The sequence below is a fragment of the Artemia sp. Qi Xiang Cuo genome, chromosome 18 (assembly GCF_049724085.1).
Source record: "Artemia sp. Qi Xiang Cuo chromosome 18, ASM4972408v1, whole genome shotgun sequence".
Lineage (NCBI taxonomy): Eukaryota > Metazoa > Arthropoda > Branchiopoda > Anostraca > Artemiidae > Artemia > Artemia sp. Qi Xiang Cuo.
In genome coordinates this window covers 54392363-54414805 of record NC_142811.1, presented here as the reverse complement: position 1 = coordinate 54414805, position 22443 = coordinate 54392363, and the positions used below count along the sequence as shown (strand labels likewise).

Sequence of the window (22443 nt, the reverse complement as noted above, 5' to 3'; positions counted from 1 at the left end):
CGTGATGAAAAAAAGATGCTAAAAAAGACCTCTAAAATCAATAAACCTAAAGAATGACCCTAAAAAATAAAGATTTTTTTTCAAACTGCATATTTTTTTGACCTTACTTTCATCCATCAAACTGAATTAGACCCTCCGTTAAACTTTATACCATATTATATATATATATATATATATATATATATATATATATATATATATATATATATATATATATATATATATATATATATATATATATATATATATATATATATATATATATATATATATATATATATATATATATATTACATATATTTATGTATCATTATTTATATATTATTACCTCTAGATTATATCGTCATGCCCACAACGGAGGGACGCATCTCAAAATCAAAAGTGGATTCTAAACCAGTTGAATTCAACTTCAAAAAGCATGAAACAAAAATGAACAAATTTTGGGAAAAACATCAAAAATTATTGCGGGAACAGCAATGGTGGCAAGCCGGATGTTTATGACTCTTTAGTATTAGAATAACAGTAAAACTGAGCGATTTGTGCTGACAGTATGAGTTTAGATCAGTCAATACAGGAGAACAAAATTATTATCTTTATTGGCTCCTACGTTCATTGGTAAGAACAGGTAGTTCAAGCTTTATAGCAACCATCTAATTCTCACTCTCTTCGCCTCAGTTGCATTTACAACTTCCTTTATGTTATTTCCAAAATGTCATAAATGTACAGTTTCTTCTATTTTATATTCTAATATTTGCAATAAAGCTGTTGAATCTAACCCTTTTATGCAGTTGTAAAAAATCGACAAGTGAGACGAAACCCTATCAGCCCAACACATAGAACAAATAGAATCGACGAAGAAAGAACAGAAAAGCTTTTATCTCCACAGATTTCCTACATGATGTTACACCCCAAATGAAGTGTCGACTCACAAAACTTAAGGTACAATCGTCATATACCAACTCGCCATAAACCCAAAAGAAGGTACACATTCACAATGATACCAAAAGGAAAATTTTAGAAGATTGTGCCTTCCAGGTATGAATCGACATAAGATTAATCAGGTAGCAAAGATTAATAAGAAATAAGATTAATAAGTAGCAAATAAGTGTTTTATTTATATCATTGGTATTTTATTAATTGTAGATTTATAACTTGAAAATTGGCCGTAACATTTGTAGTCTAAAACCACCATTACATCAATTTCAGCGTCACAGCCCCCTGAACAGGTCAAAAATAAAATCGGTCACCGAAGTTGCGTCGATTCGCAAACATTTAGAGGGGATGTATTTTTAATATATAGGGGGCAAATTTGTCATTTTTAGAAATCAATTAAAAAAAACTTTCCGAAAAATAAGTTTTTCAAAGAAAAATAAAGGCCATTTTAAACTAAAGCTCTGCAGATACAAATACATATTAAAATTAAAACCAAAACGACCAGAAATTACTATTAAAGAATAAATGAAACCCAAAACGAACAGAAATTAAATAAATAATCATAGCAAAAAACATACAACAAGTAATAATATAAATGAATAGATAAATCTTAAAGCGAGTAATGCTTAGATTGAATATGAAAACCAAGCTTAAAACGAAAAAAATATTTTCCTATTGAAGTATAAATTGAACTTAAAACGATCAGAAATTAAATAAACAATCAATGCAAACAAACATACAATAGATATTAATATAAATTAATAAGTAAATCTTAAAATGAGTGAAACTTAAAGGGAATATGAAAATCAAGCTTGAAACGAACAAACATTACTACAAACAAGAGTTTGGGCATCACCTTCTTTTCTCACTGTAAAAGTCTAAAAGCTACTGCGTCATTGACGCTTTACTGAAAACAATTTTATGACGAATATTTTCTTTTGTACTTACTATTGAAAATAAACATTAAAATTATGGTAACATTTTGAATTGATGAGCTTTCATCAATTCATTATACATCAAATATTCAGTTTAATTTATTAGCTCTTTTTAAAGTTGTTCTAGACGAATATAGTTTCACCACAAACAAGTGTTTGGATACTGCCTCCTTCCTTAACTGTAAATAAAAACCAAAAGCCTACTGCGTCATTGGCGCTTATCTGAAAACGAATAATACTACAAATATTTTCTTTTCCAGTTCTTATAGCATTGAAAATAAAAATAAAATTACAGTGAAATAAATTCTTTAACGGATGGATCTTTCAACAATTAATATCATTATACATCAAATATTCATTTTGATTTTGTTTATACTTTCCAAGACTGTTCAAGACGAATAGAGTTTTCAGTAAAGCGCCAATGACGCAGTAGGTTTTAGATTTTTACAGTGAGAGAAGGAGGTGATACCCAAACTCTTGTTTATAGTAATCTTTGTTCGTTTCAAGCTTGATTTGCATATTCAATTTAAGTTTCACTCGTTCTAAGATTTATTTATTAATTTACATTAATATCTATTGTATATTTGTTTGCATTGATTGTTTATTTAATTTCTATTCGCTTCAAGTTTCATTGATACTTCAATAGGAAAATATTTCTTCCGTTTTAAGCTTGATATTCATATTCAATCTAAGCAATACTCACTTTAAGATCTATTTATTCTTTTATATTATTACTTATTGTATGTTTTGCGCTGATTGCTTATTTAATTTCTGTCCGTTTTGGGTTTCATTTATTCTTTAATAATAATTTCTGGTCGTTTTGAGTTTGAATTTTAACATGTATTTTTATATTTTTATTTTAAGTTTAAAATGGCCTTTACTTTTCTTTGAAAAACTTATTTTTCGGAAAGTTTTTTTTTTAAATTAATTTTTGTTCGTTTTTGATTGCAAAAAGTTTCAAGTTTTTAAAGATTCCTTATTTCAAAATCAAACTTAAAAAAAATATTCATCAAAGTATCAAAACTGATATCAAAATAACATTATTAAAGCGAAAAAATGAGTTTGTGTCAACCTCGGAGTTTTAAAAGGGCATTGGGGGGGGGGGGCTAATTAACCTTCGGTTTCTTTTGATTCTTTAAAATTGAACTAGTACTTTCTATTTTCAATCAAATGAGCCCTCTCTGAAGTTTATACGAGCATCCCTTCTATAAGAACCACATATATCCCCAGAGTAAAAATTACAACGCCTGTCCCTGGGCCCTGGGGGATTGGGTTGACCCTGGAGCTTTAATATCTGATGTTTTAACTATGTTTAACAAAATGGTCACCTCATATTTTTGTCGGATGGGTTTTTCCATCCGATAAAACGAGAGGCGTGGAGGGTGGGAGGAGCTAGTTGACCTCTGATCTTTTTTCACTCTGAGAAAATGAAATAGAACTTTTAATTTCCATTTAAATGAACCCTCTCTGAAGCTTATACGAGCATCCCTTTCATAAGAACCACATACGGCCCCAGGACATAGCTTACAATGCCTGCCCCCGGGCCCTGGGGGGTTGTGTCAAAACCAGAGTTTTTGTTATCTGATTTTTGAACTATTTTGAAAAAATGACCCTCTCAAAGTTCTTATTGGATGGATTTGAGAAAAATAGGGCGTGGAGTGGGGGACTAGTTGCCCTCCGAACTCTTTTGACTCTTAAAAAGTGAACGAGAACTTTCAATTTCCAATCATATGAGCCCTTTCCGAAGTTTATACGAGCATACCTTCCATAAGAACTATATATGCCCTGAGAGCAATACTTACAACGCCTACCCGGGGCCCTGGGGGGGGGGTTGTGTCGACAAAGGAGTTTTTCTTATCTGACCTTTTAACGAAATGGCCATACGTAAAGGAGTTTTTGTTATATGACCTTTGAAATATTTTTAACAAAATGGCCACCTCAAATTTTTTATCAGATATATTTGGGGAAAAAGGGCTTGAGGGGGGGGGGCTGGTTATCCTTTGACCAATTTTGACTCTTTAAAAGAACATTAAAACCCCCGATTGCCAGTTGAATGAGCCCCCTTTGAAGTTTATACGACGACCCCTTGTATATGAAGTGCCTCTGGGGAAAAAATAAATGGAGTGTTGGGGGGGGGATGCTAGCTGCCCTCCAATCACTTTTGACTCTTAAAAAGCGAATTACAACTTTCGATTACCAATAAAATGAGCCCTCTATGAAGTTTATACGAGCATCCCTTCCATAACAACCATATATACCCCAAGGGCATAACTTACAACGCCTACCCCCGGACCCTGGGGGGCTGTGTCAACACCGGATTTTTTTGTTATCTGAACTATGAACTATTTAAAAAAAAAATGTCTATTTAAAAATTTTTATCTGATGTATTTAGGAAGTGAAGGGGGGGGGGGGGCTAGTTGCTCTCCGATTTCTTTTGACACTTAAAAAGTTAACAAGAACTTTCAATTTCCAATCAAATGAGCCCTCTCCGAAGTTTATATAAGCATTTCATTTCTTCCATAAGAACCATATATACGCCTAAAGCTCATAACGCCTGCCTCCGGGTCATGGGGGTGCTGCGTCAACACAAGAATTTTTCTTATCTGACCTTTGAACTATTTTTAATGAAATGGCTAATATAAAAATTTCATCGGATGGGCTTGCGGAAAAAAGGGTGTGTGTGGGGGGGGGGGGCTAGTTGCCCTCGGATATCTTTTTAATCTAAAAAATTGAACTAGAACTTTCAGTTTCCAATCAAATGAGCCCTACCTGAAGTATATATGAGTATCCCATCCATAAGAACCATAAATTTCACCAGGGCATAACATACAAAGCCAACCCTCGGGCCCTGGGGGGATGTGTTGACCCCAGAGTTTTCGTTATATGGTCTTTGAGCTATTTTTCTTATCTGACCTTTGAACTATTTTTAATGAAAGGGCTATTATAAAAATTTTATCGGATAGGCTTGGGGAAAGAAGGTGTGTGTGGGTAAGGGGGGGGGGGCTAGTTGCCCTCGGATATCTTTTGACTCTTAAAAATTGAACTATAACTTTCAATTTCCAATCCAATCAATTTCCGTTTCAATTTCCAATTTTGTTATATAAATTTTGAACAATTTCCAAAAAACTGGCTATCTCAAAATTTGTAGCGGATGAGTTCGGGGAAAAAAGGGCGTGGGGGGGGGCTAGTTGCCCTTAACTCTCTTGGCTCTTAAAAAATGATCTAGAGCTTTCAATTTCCAATCAAATGAACCCTCTATGAAGTTTATACGAATATCCCTTTCATAAGAACCATCCATGCCTTCAAGGAACAACTTAAAACATCTTCTCTCGAGCCCTGGGGGGTTTTAGTGATAGCAAGGTTTTCCTGATCTAGCATTTGAAATATTTTTAATAACGTGTCTATCTCAAAAATTTCATCAGATGGGTTTCGAAAAAGAAGGCGTGGGGGGGGGGTAGCTTCCCCCGGATCTCTTTTGACTATTAGAAAGTGAGCTCGAGCTTTCAATTTCCAATCAAATGAGCCCTCTCTGAAGTTTATACGAGCATCCCTTTCGTAAGAACCATATATGCCCCAGGGCATAACTAACAACGCCTGCCCCCGGGCCATGGGGGGGGGGGGTTGTGACGACACCTCAGTTTTTGTTATCTGACTTTTGAGCAATTTTAACTTAATGGCTATCTAAAAATTTTATTGGATGCATTTGGAGGAAAGGGGGCGTGGGGGGGGGCTAGTTGCCCTCCGATCTCTTTTGACTCTTAAAAAGGGAACTAAAATCTTCAGTGTCCAATAACATTAGTCCTCTTTGAAATTTATCCGAACGGCATGTACGTGAGAACCATATAGGCTCCCAAGGCTTTAAGCCCAATGCCTGTTTCCATTTCCTGGAGAATTGAGCTAACACCAGACTTTTTTTATATGGTTGTAAGACTATATTTAAAAAAATGCTTATTTAAAAATTTGAATTATGTATCCTTATGAAAATAGGGTTTGGGGGGGCTGTCTACCCTCCGATGTCTTTTGACGCTTAAAAAATGAATTACAATTTTCAACTTCCAATCCAATGAGCCCTCTTTGAAGTTTATACGAGCATTCCTTCCATAAGAACCATATATGCCACAAGGACATAACTTATAACCCTTGCCCTGAAGATTGTGGGGGTAGTGTCCTGCTCAAACATATAATTTCCAGAACTTTCAACTAAGTTGAACAAAATGGCTATATCAAAATTTTGATTAGATGTGTTTGGGGAAATGGTGGGCGTGGAAGGGGTATCAGTTGCCTTCCAATCACTTTCGACTATTAAAAAGGGAACTAGGCATTTAAATTTGCAATCAAATGAGCCCTCTTGAAGTTTCTAGGACAGTGCCTTCAATAAAATCCTTACATGCTCCTAGGGCATAACTTAACACCCTTGCCCTGAGGGCTGTGGGGGGGGGGGTTATCCTCAAAGACCTAATTTCCTGAATTTTCAACAACGTTGAACAAAATGGCTATCTCAAAATTTTGATTGGATGTGTTTGGGGAAAAGGTGGGCATGAGATGGGGGTTAGTTGCCCTCCAATCACTTTTGACCATCAAAAAGGGCACTAGCCCTTTGAATTTCCAATCGAATGAGTCCTTTTTGAAGTTTCTACGACAAAGCTTTCTATAAAAACTTATATTCCCCCAGGGCATAACTTACAACCCCTGCACTGAGGGCTGTGGTGGGGGGAGATATCCTTCTCAATAACATAATTTATATCTGGAAATCAACTATGATGAACAAAATGGCTATTTCAAAATTTTGATTGGATGTGTTTAGGGAACTGGTGGGCGTGGAAGGGGTCTTAGTTACCTTTCAATCACTTTTGACGCTTATAAAGGGCACTAGGGCTCTCGATTTCCAATCAAATGAGTCCACTTTGAAGTTTCTACGACGACCCCTTCCATATGAAGTGCCCCTGGGGAAAAAAATAAATAAAAATAAAACATTGGAGCCGTATGGCCTTTACTATAGGCAACGCTATAGCGTTGCCTCTGATTTAATAGGTTCAATGGGGTCATATACATAGTCTGTTATATTGCCTTTGGGGACTTCGTCGTCCATGATGAACTTTGGGTTGCTTCGTCGTCCATGATGAACTTTGAGTTGCTTCTAAGAGCGAAAAATGGATCTTTGTCTTATTTTCATCAATCTACGGTATATGAAACTTCACCTTTCCTTATATTTCTATTTTTTGGTGTTTCTGGTTTTCCATTAAGATCACAACTGCAAAACATGTTTTCGCCGAGGTTCAGCGATTTTTCATTATGCCATAAAGCTCTTAGACATACTAGGCTTAGATAGATTGATTTTCCTCAAAATTGCATCCGTTTTTGGGGGTCTAAGGTTTTAAATACTCTTGACAAGATTAGTTCTCTAATTGTTTTTCATCCCCGTGAACGGTTTGACAGAGAAACTTTCTCTACTGAACCTATTATGACCCTATGACCGCCGAGGTTCAGCGAGCAATAATTACCTACGAAGGTAATTTCTGTGTTTGGCAAAAAAATCGAGAAAACATAGAAACAAAAACAATTAAAAGGTAACCAAGAAAATGATGGTAATTTTCAGCCAGTGAAAAATTACGAAGCGAAAATAACGATAACGAAGAATAACGAAATATAACGATAACAAAAAATTCTGTGAGAAATCATGGACATTAGTATAATAACGCCTTCTTGACGCAGCACATTAGGTTCTAATCTTTAGTTCAACTTAGAATTAGAAGGTAATCATAAATTGCCCTTTTTTGAGGTTTCAATTCTAAAAAAAAAAAAACACTTAAACCTAAACCGAGATTCAGCGAACAGTAATTTTTAAATCAGATGAATCCAAACCAGCGAACAGTAAACATTTAGCTAGCACCAAGAACTTATATTAGCCAAAAAAAAGAAAAGGATGGGACTTATATAAGAGTGGAAACTGGCGCTAGTGCCGAAAAGAAGAATCACCAACACCATCTAGCGTTTGCTACAGAATTTTAAATTATCCTAGAAGTCCCAGAAAGTCTTGATCCTTTCCTGGCTATATTAACTTAGACACGCATGCAAACATCTGACCTCTGTCGGTCCAAAGGACCCCGCCCTAGTAAAAATTAAAAAAAGTGATTGTTAAAGTATAACAACTTACCAATTTGGATATCCTCCCTAGGCTAAATGCTCGAATCCTCCCCTCCAAGGGTCAAACCCATAATTTTTAGACATTTATAAACTTTGTAACAGATCTAGGAAAATACCCTTGTGATAAATACCTTGAGGTCACTATTGAGAGCGACAAGACAGGATGGAGTGAACGCCAAGGTCAAACAGAGAGCCAATGGGTACCAGTACCAGTACTGACAGAAAACCATAAGTCCAACTACCCCCATCAAAGATGTATGACCAGTTCTTGACTGAAGGGATATTGTGGCGTTGCGACCACCTAACAAAAATTACATAAATAGGTAAATGTCCTCATTTAGCATTTGTTTAGATATTGAAAAATCAGAAAGAGAAACTTAATATTTTCGATCAATTCTGCGGTTTTAGTACCTCCCACGCCTATATTGATTTGCTAACACAATGTTCTGTCCTATAAAATATTCTGTTCTATAAAAGATACAACTTTATTATAATTTTTCGTTTTATTATTACTTATTGTATTTTATTATTAAATAATTGACCGCGGCGGCTCATAGTTTTTACTATCTTAATTATTATTATTATAAAATTATTCGTAGTGGCTGTCTGAGTCAATAAACAGAAGTTACGGTTTTTACCTTAGAAGGTATGTTTTCATTTGTTGTTTTTTTTCTTCAAATATATATATATATATATATATATATATATATATATATATATATATATATATATATATATATATATATATATATATATATATATATATATATATATATATATATATATATATATATATATATATATATATATATATATATATATATGTATAGTATCCCACGTATATATTTGTTTGTTCACAAAAAGCTCCGTCCTATAAAACATTCCGATCTATACAAGATACAATTTATATTATTATTTTTATCTTATTATTGATATTAAATGTGTTTTATTACTATAAAACTATTCGCGGTGGCTGTCTTAGTCTATGTGCAGAAGTTTCGGCTCCTACCATAGAAGGTATTTTTCCATTTTTTTCATATATATATATATATATATATATATATATATATATATATATATATATATATATATATATATATATATATATATATATATATATATATATATATATATATATATATATACATATATATATATTGGTAGTTTATTGACAATTTGTATACCACGTATATTGATTTGGTCATAAAAAAATTTATCCTATAAAATATTCCGTTCTATAGAAGATACAATGAGAGGCCAATTAACCTTAAATTATCGTCTTTAATATTTTCTGCCAAGTTTCCATCGAAATAAGAAGCTATGAAACGTCAATAAAAAATTCATAAACAGTAGATGGGTAGATATTTTTTAGTCAATAAAAAGAAAAAAAAAAATTTTTCTAGCCAATTTTCTAGCCAATTAGACAACTCTTTTGGTCTGGTTTTAATGAGGCCATTTTGGCCATTGTAAATTGGCCATGGCCATGGTAAAAGAAGAGGGTTTTGAGCCATATTTCGTGACTTAAATACGACCAGAATTGCAAGGTATCTCCAAAAGGTTCAAACTGCCTGTCAATTTTTCGCATACATGGGCCCGAACATATTTTCTATACTTGACATTGGCCTTACAGACCATTTCAGTTCTCTTAAAGTAGATGCGCGGACATTCGCTAGCGACCATGTGACTATTGTTGGCCAAGAAAAACACTTGAATTCTGCCATCAATAAAGCAAAGGAGGACAATTAATTGGTATGAAAGAAGAAAAATTAAGAGTATCATGACAGAAACAGGAGATTAGGATGTTTTACGTAACACGTGCACTTTCAAGCAGCAGATGTTTCTAAGACGTGATCACTATTGCTACCACTACTACTAACAACTCATTGTAGCACCAAGTCACCTGAGGCAAACATAGCTACACACGCTCTTTCTCCATCCCAATCTATTTAAAGTCTCCCTCTTTAAACCCTCCCAAGGAGTTCCTATTTCTACTACTATTACTAACTACTACTGACAGCTCACCGCAGCACCAAGCCGCCTGAAGCCAACACAGCTAAGCACGCTCCTTCTCCATCCCAATCTATTCAAAGCCTCCCTTTTTACACCCTCCCAGGAAGTTCTCATTTCCTTTAAATCTTTCTTTATAACATCCTCCCACCCCAGACGAGGACGACCTGCTTTCCGTTTAGCCCTAGACGGTTGGCCGAAAAGGACAATCTTCGGCAATCTGTCATCCTTCATCCGCACAACATGCCCTAGCCACCTCAATTTTTCTTTCATTAAAGCCCTAGAAAGCGGGATTGAACCACATTTTTTGTGCTGCCTACTGTTAGAAATATGTTCAGTCAGTCGCGTACCCAGAACAAGCCGTAGGCAATTTCTCTTGAAAACATCTAGAAAATCTTCATCCGCTTTTTGGAGCACCCAAGCTACAGAGTCATATTTGATCACTGTCATAACTATAGCTTCTTATGTTCTAATCTTGGTTTGCAGATTTATCTTCCTATTCTTTCAAACTTTTTTTAACTGTGAAAAAACACCCTGAGTCTTGGCTATTCTAGTTTTAACATCTTGACTGCTTCCACCATCTTTACTAATAATACTACCAAGGTAAGTGAAGCTGCTCACCTGATAAATCTTTTCGTAATACAGCATCACCTTTTCATCTTCACTTATTCCTAGCCTTAGTGACTTAGTCTTCTCAACATTAATTTTCAAACCTATTCTAGCACCCTGAATCCGCAAAACCTCTAAAACTTCATTCATTTTGCTCACACTTTTATCTAGGATGCTTAAATCATCAGCATAATCTAAGTACAGGAGACTCTTTCCTCCCCATTTGATTCCGCGGTCCCCCATTGCCTTTCCTGTGCTCCTTAAGACAAAGTCCATCAAAATAATCTATATAAAGGGGGATAGAACACAACCCTGCTTAACTCCTGATTGATACAAAACCAGCTACTATATCCCTTAAAATCTTTCCTTATGACTCCCTTATTTCTCCCTCCCCTTTAGGGACGACCTGCAATTCGTTTGGCCCAAGACGGTTGGCCGACGATCTTTTTGTAATTTGTCATCCTTCATCCACAAAATGTGTCCTAACCATATCATGCCTTCTGTCATTGTAGCCATAGAAAGTGGAATTAGATCATATTTTTCGTACGGTTTACTGTTTGAGATACGATCAGTCGCTCGGGTATCCAAAACAATCCGTAGGCAAGCACTCTGGAGAAACATCTAGCAAATACTCCTCCGCTTTTCGAACCGCCCACGCTCTCAAACCATACTTGACCACTGTCACCACAGTAGCTGCCAATTTTCTAATCTTGTTTCAAAGACTTATCTTCCTATTGTTCCAAACCTTTTTCAACAGTGGAACACTCTGGGCCTTGGCTATTCTACTTTTAACTTCTTCACTGCACCCACCGTATTTACTAATAGTACTACCTAGCTAAGTGAAGCTGTCCACTTGATCGATCTTCCCCAGCATCACTACCCAGCATCACTTATTCTTACTCTAAACGAATTAATCTTCTTAACATTAATTTCAAAACCTGTTCTTGTACCCTGAAGTCGCAAAACCTCTATAAATTCATTCATTTCGCTAAAATTTTCCTCTAGGATGCTTAAAACATCAGTATAATCTAAGTCTAGGAGAGTTTTACTTCCCAATTTGTTTCCGTGTTTTCCCATAGCCTTTGCTGTGCTCCTTCGGACATAAGTCCATCAAAATAATCCATATAAATGAAGATAGGACACAACCCTGCTTAACTCATGATTTAGTACGAAACCAGCTACTAACCTCCTTTCCTACCTTACCCGCATCAATTTTATTCTCACACATATCACTAACCACTTTAATTTATTTATTTGGTATACCATACAAGGATAGGACCTTCGGTAAAGCTCTTCTATCAAACGCTTGCTCATAATCTATAAAACTGATGACAAAAGGGATTTGATGGCCCAGACACTTCTCAATTAGTAGCCTAGTAGTGGATACTTGGACGATTAGTGGATACCTCTATTCTTTCTAAAATCACACTGTTCTTCTCTTAAAAATTTGTCCACAGTATCTCTATGTCTAAAAAATATCCTCATACTTAGTCATTTGCTTCTTACAGTAACCAGGCTAATGCTTTTATAATTACAACACTCCCTCTTACATCTTTTTCTGGAAGGGTTTTACTAAAATCGTTAGATATTTCACCTTTTTCAAAAATCATATTCCTATCCTTCAGTAACTTATCTCTAACCTCACAACCGCCATATCTAAATAATTTCTTTACCGCACCATCAGCGTCTGGGGCCTTATTATTTTCTAATCCTTTTAGTACTGTCACTAATTCTTCCTCACAAAACGAATCTTCATTCACATTCAAAGTGTTATAAACGTTTTCATTCTTTTCTGTATCTTTTCCTTTAACTCTGTCAGGTTTTAGCACGTCCTCAAAATGTTTTGCCCATCTCTTTAAATTTTTCTTTATCACCAATTGTGGCCCCGTTCCTATCTTTAACGGTAACAATTCCAGATTAACTATTCCATCTCAATTTATTAGCATGCCAGTACAATATTTTACTATTATGCCGTCTGGTTGCATCTTCCAGATCCACTTGGTCTCCATTTCACACCACCTTAATTCAAATTTTAATATTTTCTCCTCTTTCTTTACATTCCGGTTATTTTCACAAGATCTATCACTCAAATAATGCTTAGACAAACCCCTTCTCCTCACTATTAAACATAAAGCCTTTTCACTAATATTCCTAGCTGCGTTTCTAACTTTCTTCCCTAAGGCACCATCAGTGACTTCTATTTTCCTAAAATTATTCCATCCATCTTCTACATTTTCAAATTTTTAACCCTCCAGTTTAGTACTCAATTATCCCTGGAATGTTTCTCTCAAATTAAGATCATGGAATCAACAAACAGCATAGCTTTCCGGAAGGTAGCTACCCTTCCGGAATTTCAGCTTTAAATTAACCCTAGACAATACTAGATAGTGATCTTTACTACTAACATCAATAACGGCACTCCTATATACTCCAGTATCTTAAATCAATCTTGCCAGTCTTTAGTTTACAGTTATATAATCAGTATGGTCAGCTATCTTACCATGTTAACTTATGGGCCATTATATGATCAAATGCTGTATTGCTTATAACTAGATCGTTATATCTACAAAATTGTCGAAGTCTGTAACCATTAGTGTTTTCTTTTCCTACAGCAAATTTACCTAGGTTACGATACTTTATATCCCTATTTCTACCGGCCTGGGCATTAAAATCCCCCCAAAAATACCTATATTTCTACCTAGACTCTGCCTATTTGTTCTGCAGCTGTATCCAAAACTCATCTGAGTCCCTACCATTTCCAGTAGTCGGCTCTACAAGGGCATGTATTACTTTGACTGACATCCTGCACTTTTTAGTCATAAAATGAGCGATTAGAATTCTATTGTTTATACCTTGCTCATTTATTTATCATTAGACCTACTCCCTGCCTATGCACCCCATCCTTCCTTCCTCATTAGATAAATTCTATACCACCTAATTTTATGTTTCCTACCTCTGGAATACGAGTTTCTGAAACTCTTAATAAGTCCAGTTTGAAGCGTTCAAATTCGTCAGTCAAAATGTTGATACGATGGTTGTCTTTTAACGTTGTAACATTCAAAGTTGCAATTTCCATATCCTTCAAATCATTGAAATTATTATGGCCTCAGGATAAGCAATGGTCCCCGAGCCTGTACAAGATAAGGACTAACATATCTTCTCAAGTCCATAGGAAGCAATTAAACCAGTTAGCAAGAAGTCCCTGGGACCTTCAATTGAACGGAGGCTTTGTACAATCCTGGACCAAAATCAGCTACATGATACATATTACTTACAACTTTTTTTTTTTTATAAATTATTGTTTCATTAAGCATGTGTAGCTGTGTTGGCCTCGGGTGGCTTGGTGCTGCGGTGAGTTGTTAGTAGTAATAGTTTCTTGGACGTAGTGAAATTGGCTTCTGAGCGACTTAAAAGCAACTAAATTTATCAGATGCATGCTTTAACCACGCATTATTTACGCCAATAAAATGGCATTCGTCTAAACATCGATTGTTTTAAATATTTTTTTAATAATTGCTGTCACAAACCTGAGAGCGAAAAGAGATGGTATACACGTACATATACGTAATATATATTAGCTTCTAAATTGGGACGACTGATCAGGTTACGGTGGAAGTTTCTACAACAACATATCTTTTGGTTGTTTTCACTTCTAACCGGCTATTAAATAAAAAATGCCCCATCTCTACAAAGTTTCTCTCTTTGATATTTACTAAGAAGTCGTTAACTGAGAAAAAAGTAATCAACTTAGACACGCCACTTAAGGAGCTACGTGACAAAGCAAGGAAATATTAATAACTACGTGAGATAATAAAAAAAAGGAAAAATTTGATGGCTTTAAAATTCACTGAAGGGGATACAGTCAAGGAGGTTATTGCTAGAAAAGTGGCTATTGTCCCTTTCTACAATCTATCAGTGACGCAAAATCAAAAGTGCAAGGAAGAATTCTGGAAATTCTATCTAAGCTAAAACTTTGCACAGGTGTAACTAGGATAAGCCATCAGAGACGAGTTTTTTTCATACGCCTAATATTACGCAATGGAGGGAGAATTCCATACCCTGAAACATACCCTGAAACAGGGTATGTTTATTACCCTGAAACAGGAAGGTGGATCATGGAAGGATCCCACCTTCCATGAATGAACTGTCTAGTACTCCCAAAAGGGTCGATACTGCGTACGAATAAGATTAAGCAGTTCGTGTGAAGGGAGTGGGCTCAATTCAAACAGAAACGACCAAGATTTTGCATAAGAAAAATCAAACTCTCTAGAAAACACCCCACCTCTCTCTGGTTAAGACTAAGAAAATGTGGATTGATCCAATTTCAATCGACATTTAGCGGGGAGGGGCACTTCCCTAACCAGAGGTTTTGGAAATATTAGTATTTTGTAATATCAAATATTTGTGATATTTTTGGTATTTTGTAAAAAATAAACACTTTCCTTGGTATTTCTATTCATATCTAGGGGAAACATTGCCCCCCACACTAAAATGTATTTTGAAAAATACATTTTACCCCCTCGGGCAGGTGAGAGGAATGCAAATGTCGATGGGATTCAAATGTTCATATTCACATCAAAGTACGAGGAACATAAAAATGAAAAAAACTTTCCCCTTGGAAAAACTTGTGTGGTAAATATAAGGAATTACAGAAAAAACTTAAAACATCTCAAGCGTTTTTTTTAGGGGGAGGGGGAGGGTATATTTCTAAAATGTATTACCCTAAGTACATTTCCGTCTCCACAAATTCACTATAATGACGGTAGAAATAGTATTCGTCATCATACCTTTAATTGTTTGCCTCAAACTAAAAATTCTGGATATGGAAGACAAACATAGTAGCATGAAAAATTATTCCTCTACCGAGTCAAAATATATAAATTTATTTTTTTCTAAACTGGAAGGAATTAAGAGTCTTTTTTGTTATACATTATAATGATTACAATTTCCCTTTAATTATCCCACCAAAAACAAAATAACTTAAATCTTAAATTTAGGACATAGACCTAAACTTAAATTTAAGGTTAAGATAATTCTTTTATATCGGCTCATAATTTGTAATTATTTTTTTTAAAAGGGGAATCCCCTCTTTAAACAAAGATTCTTCTGCAAATTAATTTATTTTTCCTTGCTTTGAACTAACAAAAAAGACATTTTGAATCATCTAAAAATATGAATAATTTTTCACTCCATTTTTTTTTCAAATTCAAAATGTTTTGTTTTAAGTATGTTAAAAAAAACATCAGGTTAACACTGTGATTAACATTGTTGTAGTGACTCCACAAGACATCCAACTAGAATTTGAAGGGTTTGTTAGCTTTAGAGCAAGGACATTTTCCAGATTTAGATTTTATTCCTTAAACCACATTGGCCTGACATCACATAAAGAAAGAAAAACGAGCAAAATTTTTTCAGTATTTTCATTTGGCCTATAAAAACCCCATTTTTGCTCGTTTTTCTTTCTTTATGTAGATCTTATTCTCTAAATTCTTGCTTTAAGATTTTTATGGTTAACTCGCTAAAGAAAAATGACAAAAAAACGACGAAAAAAAAAAACGATAGGGAAAATTACCACCGGTATTTTTCACTTCATTATTAGGAAAAAAACCTCAAAATTTAAAATAGTATTTTCTGCCAGATACTAAAATAGCATTTTAAAATGATTCCAACTAAAATTTGAAGGATTAGTTAGTTCTAGAGCTAGGACATTTTCACATTTAAATTGTTTTATTTTTATTTCTTTCTTTAATTACTTGATGACTTCCACTTGATGAATAGGAAAAACCTTGAACTACAAAATAGAATCTTCTAAGAAATCATATTTTCAAAGAATTCATATTTAGGGACTGTTTTTAAACTAATAAATGCAACATATCGCAGCTTTTAAGCAAGCTACGAGCTACAATTGAAAAATTGAATCGAATTGTGGAATTTACCAGCTGGTAAGTAAGTAATAGACTTACCAGCTTGAAAGTAGATAAATTGCTTCTGAGCTACAACTGGGGAAAGTATGCTTTCTCTCTTTAGCATGAAAGCAGGGTTGCCACTCCCTGGGAATTCATTTCTAATTTCGGAATCTTGGGAAAGTTTATATCTTAAATATTACCCTCTAAAGTCACACTTAAATATATGCATGATTATGATTTAACATTTCAGGATCTTTTCAAAACCTTTGGATTTTTATCGAGAGGGGTATATTGTTAAATTTTCAGTGGAAACCATGAATGAAAGCTATATTATTTGGCTAAAATTTTTACAACAGAAATAATAGTAAACATAATTACAAAAATAATTAAGCGACTCCTGACAGCGTTTGTCTATTTTATATTCTTTGAAGTTGAGCCTTGGCTAAATGGATTAACAACAGAACAAATATTTAGGAGTACACTCACACACAAGAAAAATAATAGAAACTCCTCTTAATATCTGTCCGAGTGACTCCCACCCCAGGTAAATTTGACTCTAAGAAATCTCTTTTTGTGTTTGACCTTCTCTTCCTTAGAGAACTCCTAAGTCTTTATTATTTCTCTCTAGAGTTTGAACTGTGTGCATTTTTAAGAAAATTTTTTCCCAAATAATGCATGCACATTGATAAATTTAGCCTTTATTTAATTCTATCAGGTGACTCCATGTAAAGCGATGTCTTGAAAAAGGATGCTGCATGGCTCAGATTGGCCCAAGAAGATATACATCAATTGGACAGGGATTTTTTTTTTTTTTTTTTTTTTTTATTAAACACAGGAGAACGCCATAGGCTTGTTGCGCTGTGTTGCCAGATATGCCAGCAAGGGTGAGAATACCCAAGTAGCTAAGTAGGTAAGTATTGGGTGTTTGATTTAAAAAAGGCCTTTAACAATTCTGGATACTATTACATTTGCAAATTGAATACATATTTCATAAACACCATGTAGTTCAATCATTTCGTAAAAAATTCCTTGCATTTGATTGTCGTGGAACAATTGAATAAAGTAAGATACAAACAGAGGAAATAATAATGGATAACTAAAATATGCAAAAAATAATAAATACAAAGGTAGACAATAACAGATTTAAGACAAGAAGAGGCTAACAATTCTAAGAAAATACGGAATAAAGTAAATAATGATTTAAGGAAAATTAGAATAAAAAAAATCGAGTAAAGTAAGATACAAACAGAGGTAAACAATGATATGTAAACTATAATAGGTAAAAATAATAGATACAAAGGTAAAGAATAACATATTTAAGACCAAAAGAGGCCAACAATTCTATAAAAATACTGAATAAAGTAAATATTAATTTAAGGAGAACTAGAATAAAGAGGCCAAAAATTATATAAAAATACTGAATAAAGTAAAAAATGATTGAAGAAAAATTAGAATAAAAAAAAAATCTTACTACCTCCACCAAAAGATTAAAAACTAGATAAGGCATCTAAGAAGTCAAGACACAAATCTTACTTAATAGAGTCCATAAAGAGTTAGCCAGTTATTCTTTTTTTTTTTTTAAATCGTTAAATCGTTACAAATTTTTGTTAAATAGTTTCAAAGAAAAAATTTTGCATGGAGTTACCCTTATTAAATTCAGTTATCAGGGGTGCCGCTGCTTCTTAGCGGCACCCATGTGTGGGCCTATTTATCCTTAATTGCTTTTCTTGTTGCCCTTAATTTTCTCAATTTTTCGTAAAGTTCACCTATTTCTTTGCTGCATACGAACCTACAGGGTTGCCACCCCCAGGGATTTATCACTATTTATAGTGATTTTTTTTATATTTCTTAAAGTAAAAAATCACTAAATCAGCACATAAATCAGTAGAATATTGAAAAAATCACTAAATCAACCACAAAATCACTGGAATCTAGTGATTTTTTTACTGCCCGGAAACCCTGCGTACCTGATGCTTACGATTGAATGAAAATATCAGATTAAAAGAAAGGAGACCACGATGCAAATAAATAAGGTAAGCGATAAAAGACTTAGGACCGAAAGAGGCCAATAATCATCCAAAAATATTTAGTAGCACATATAAATTGCGCAAAAAAAAACTTTTGGCAAAAATGAAAAAAAATCTTCCTTCCTCTGTCAAAAATATTTTTAGCGAAGTAAGGTATCTAAGAAGCTCAGGTTCAAACCTTGATCAAGATAAATTCTACAAGAAGAAATTATTTTGGTGCCCCCCCCCCTCCTCTCCTTCCAAAAAAGTTTTAGATGGAAAGATTTTAGGATGTGGCTTGTCATAGTTAGTTCATTGATAGACTGCCGAAGTACTCACAATCAAGGCAACTAAGCAAGCTGAAACTTCACAGTTAAAAATGTTAGTATTTGACAAATTGGAATTGATGTACTCGAGGAATTGATGGAATGAAGTTAAAGAAATAGGCCAAAAACAAAATAAAAAGCTAAAGAAAAGAAAATAGGTGTAGAAAACATAAAAACCCTGTTAGCTTTAGGAAAAAGATAATAATCTAAGTAAGATATTTCAAAAGTTATAAATCTTACTCGATAATAATCCTACAAGAAGATATTATTTTGGTACCCCCTTTCCTGGAATTGGCACTGCTTACGAACTCTAATTATTTGTTCATTAAGAGTATACAGAAGTGCACAGAATCAAGAGAACTGAGATGCTGAAACTTGGTGGTTGAAAGTGTTGACACTTTATGTCACTGAAGAACATAATGGCATGAAAACAAAAACCCGCCAGATTCTCTACAAAGATTTGAAAAAAAAAAATTCCATTAAGAATTTTTTTTTACATTCAACAAAATTATAAAAATCTAAGTAAGATATTCAAGAATTTAAGGCTTGAATTCCACTCGAGATAAATCCGAGATGACACGAAGATCGAAAAAGGCAAAAAAAAAACCCAACAAAATCTAAATAAAAAACAAAAATTGGGTTAGAAAACATTTTTAAAATCTTGTCATATCTAACAAAAAGGTAAAGGTTTAAGCAAGATATTAAAGAACTTCGGGTTCAAATCTTAGTCGAGACAAAATCTACAAGAAGATACTAATTTGGGCTCTCTCCATTTCTAAAAAATCCGGATGTCATTTCCATCATTTCTTATTATTTCTAATTGGTTGTTAATTCAGAGCTTACGCAATGGCATTCACAATAAAAAGACCTGAGCATGCTAAAACTTAACGGGTAAACATACTAACACTTGATGTAATTGAAAGACCAATGAAACGAAGACCAAAAGAGGCCAAAAGAACCAACAAAAATCGTGAATAAAAAAAAATGAATAAAAAAAATGTTACCTCCATCAATAATGCCTTGGGCAATAATTGCTCCAAACTTAGCCATGACGTCTTCATGCTTGTCTCCAATGACCTTGGCATACAATTGCCTGAAGTCTTTAACCTAAAATCAGTAAAATAAAAGTTATTCATTGAATATTTCACTCGATGATAAAAAAGAAGAAAAAAAATCACTATACAATACTCTTTGGCATTCGGGTTGGGCCAAAAACAATTTTCGGGGCCATCGTAGGTTATCACTTAGTTTTCGCGACTAGCAAATAGTGACTCAAATAACCAAATAGTGACTCAGGCATCCATCCTTTTTAAAAAATAGTCTATTTTGTGCATAGAGTTCTATTTTTCAGAAAGAATGAATATGTATTGCTTGCTGAGACAGTTAAAAATATCTGACTTTGCAGCTAATCTGTAATTTCTAACTAATATGCAGAAGCGGTTTTAGGGGAGAGACAGAGGGGGCACTTGCTCCGGGCGCAGAAATTGCGGGGGCGCATAGCTTCAAATAAACAATCAAACGGTTATAATCATTTTGTAATTTTTAAAAATTTTATTTTTATTAGAATAAATAAATGAAAATGGTTAATAAATTATTAACTAGTTAATAAAATAAAAATAAATTTTAAAATAACTAAATAACAAGTATTAAAATAATTTATAATAACCAAATAAGCAAAACTAAAAATAATTAAAACATAAATTATTAATGTATTAACAAATTTAAAATAATTCTGTTAATAAATGGAAATTTTGTTAAAATTTGGCTAGAAAATCTTGTGGGAGACAGAGGGGGGGGGGGGGGCTAATCAAGGTTTTCCCTCGGGCGCAAGAGAAGCCAGGACCGTCGCTGCTAATATGTAGCTAATCAAACTTATCTGTATCTGTATTTTTAATTTGTGGCAGGAACTTCAAATCAGGATGAAGTAGACTACTAAGATGAGATTAGAATATTTTAATGAATACTAAGAATAAAATTATTTAAATATTTTTTATACTAATTATTTTTATACTAAATAAGAATACTAATTATTTAAATATTTTTTATACTAATTATTTTTATACTAATTAAGAATACTAATTATTTAAATATTTTCTATACTAATTATTTTTATACTAATTAAGAATACTAATTATTTAAATATTTTTTATACTAATTATTTTTATACTAATTGAGAATACTAATTATTTAAATATTTTTTATACTAATTATTTTTATACTAATTAAGAATACTAATTATTTAAATATTTTTTATACTAATTATTTTTATACTAATTAAGAATACTAATTATTTAAATATTTTTTATACTAATTATTTTTATACTAATTAAGAATACTAATTATTTAAATATTAAGAATACTAATTAAATATTTATTAAGAATACTAAGATGAGAGTATAATATTTATGAGATTAGAATAGTTATGTGTCAATCAAGCTGATTTTAACTCTACTTGATAGTTCATGCTGTAGCAATGTGATGGTCACCATCCGAAACAGGGAATTTATATATAAATTGCCCGCAAGACTTTTTGTCCTTTCTTAAATCTTGAACAACATCTTTTTTAAAATTTTCATTGTAAAATTCCTTCTTTGGTATTTTCAGTGAAAAAATGAAAAAAAAACCAATATAAATTACTTACTTCCGAGATTTTGAGAAATACATTTTTGTCCTACCCCCTACATTTCCGTGAATTGGCACCAATGATTATAGAAGCTATTATTACAAGGAACGTGCTTAATAGATATGGATTCGAAACAGACTCATCCAAAAGTAACATAAAAATTGTAAAATTCAAAAGATCTCAGACAAAAAAAGAAAAAACAAAAATTGAAGAATTAAATAACAAAAGGCAAAGAACCGTAGAACAAACCAACAAAGAAAAACTTCAGCTAGTAAAAATAAAATGTAGTGGAAGCATTTAGCCGAGACTTTCACCCAGCCGTCCTCACAGCAGAAAGAAGAAGAACGCAAATTAGAATAATGTACGGGAAACGAAATAAAAATACACATTTTTCCTCGCTTATTTTTCAAGGTTTTTCTTCTTCCGTCACCTTCAGCCACTGCTGTCTTAAAACTGATTTATCAGCTGATGAAAACCTGATGAAAAATAAAACCTGATGAAAAATAGCCTTTTCTGAATTCCCACTATGAGAATGACACAAAAAGAGAGATGCCAAAATAATAAAATTCTCATCCTATAGCGAGATTGTTGTGCGAAAATCAACCTTCCACAAGACAAAGGTAAAGACAAGGCCGTGACAAACAGTTCGTGGTAATGAACTAAAAGTAAGGAGGGACCCGGCTAAATAGTAACCGAAACTCTAAAAAACGGAATTTTGATAACAATACATACATCAAAAGAATCGGATTTTTATGCTGATTTCAAATATATAAGTTTCATCAACGTTACGAGATGGGTCTACGTTACGTAGACCCATCAAAAGTTACGAGCCTGTGAAAATTTGCCTTATTTTCGAAAAAGGGGGAAACACCCCCTAAAATGCATAGTCTAAAAGAAAATCACACCATCAGATTGAGCGTATCAGAGAACCCTACTGTAGAGGCTTCAAGCTCA

At 33.5% G+C, this 22443-nt stretch overlaps 1 protein-coding gene across 2 annotated transcripts in view; it reads right to left on the bottom strand.

Moving 5' to 3' along the window:
• Positions 1-22443, bottom strand: part of LOC148941649 (26S proteasome non-ATPase regulatory subunit 1-like) — a 775304-nt gene that overhangs the window by 27467 nt on the left and 725394 nt on the right. For both annotated transcript variants that reach the window (XM_089104030.1, XM_089104029.1), the window contains exons 8-9: positions 19871-19973; positions 8144-8313 (exon numbers count right to left, since the gene is read on the bottom strand). In XM_089104030.1, coding sequence (XP_088960156.1) covers positions 8144-8313; positions 19871-19973 — 273 coding nt within the window. The remainder of the gene's footprint in view (positions 1-8143; positions 8314-19870; positions 19974-22443) is intronic.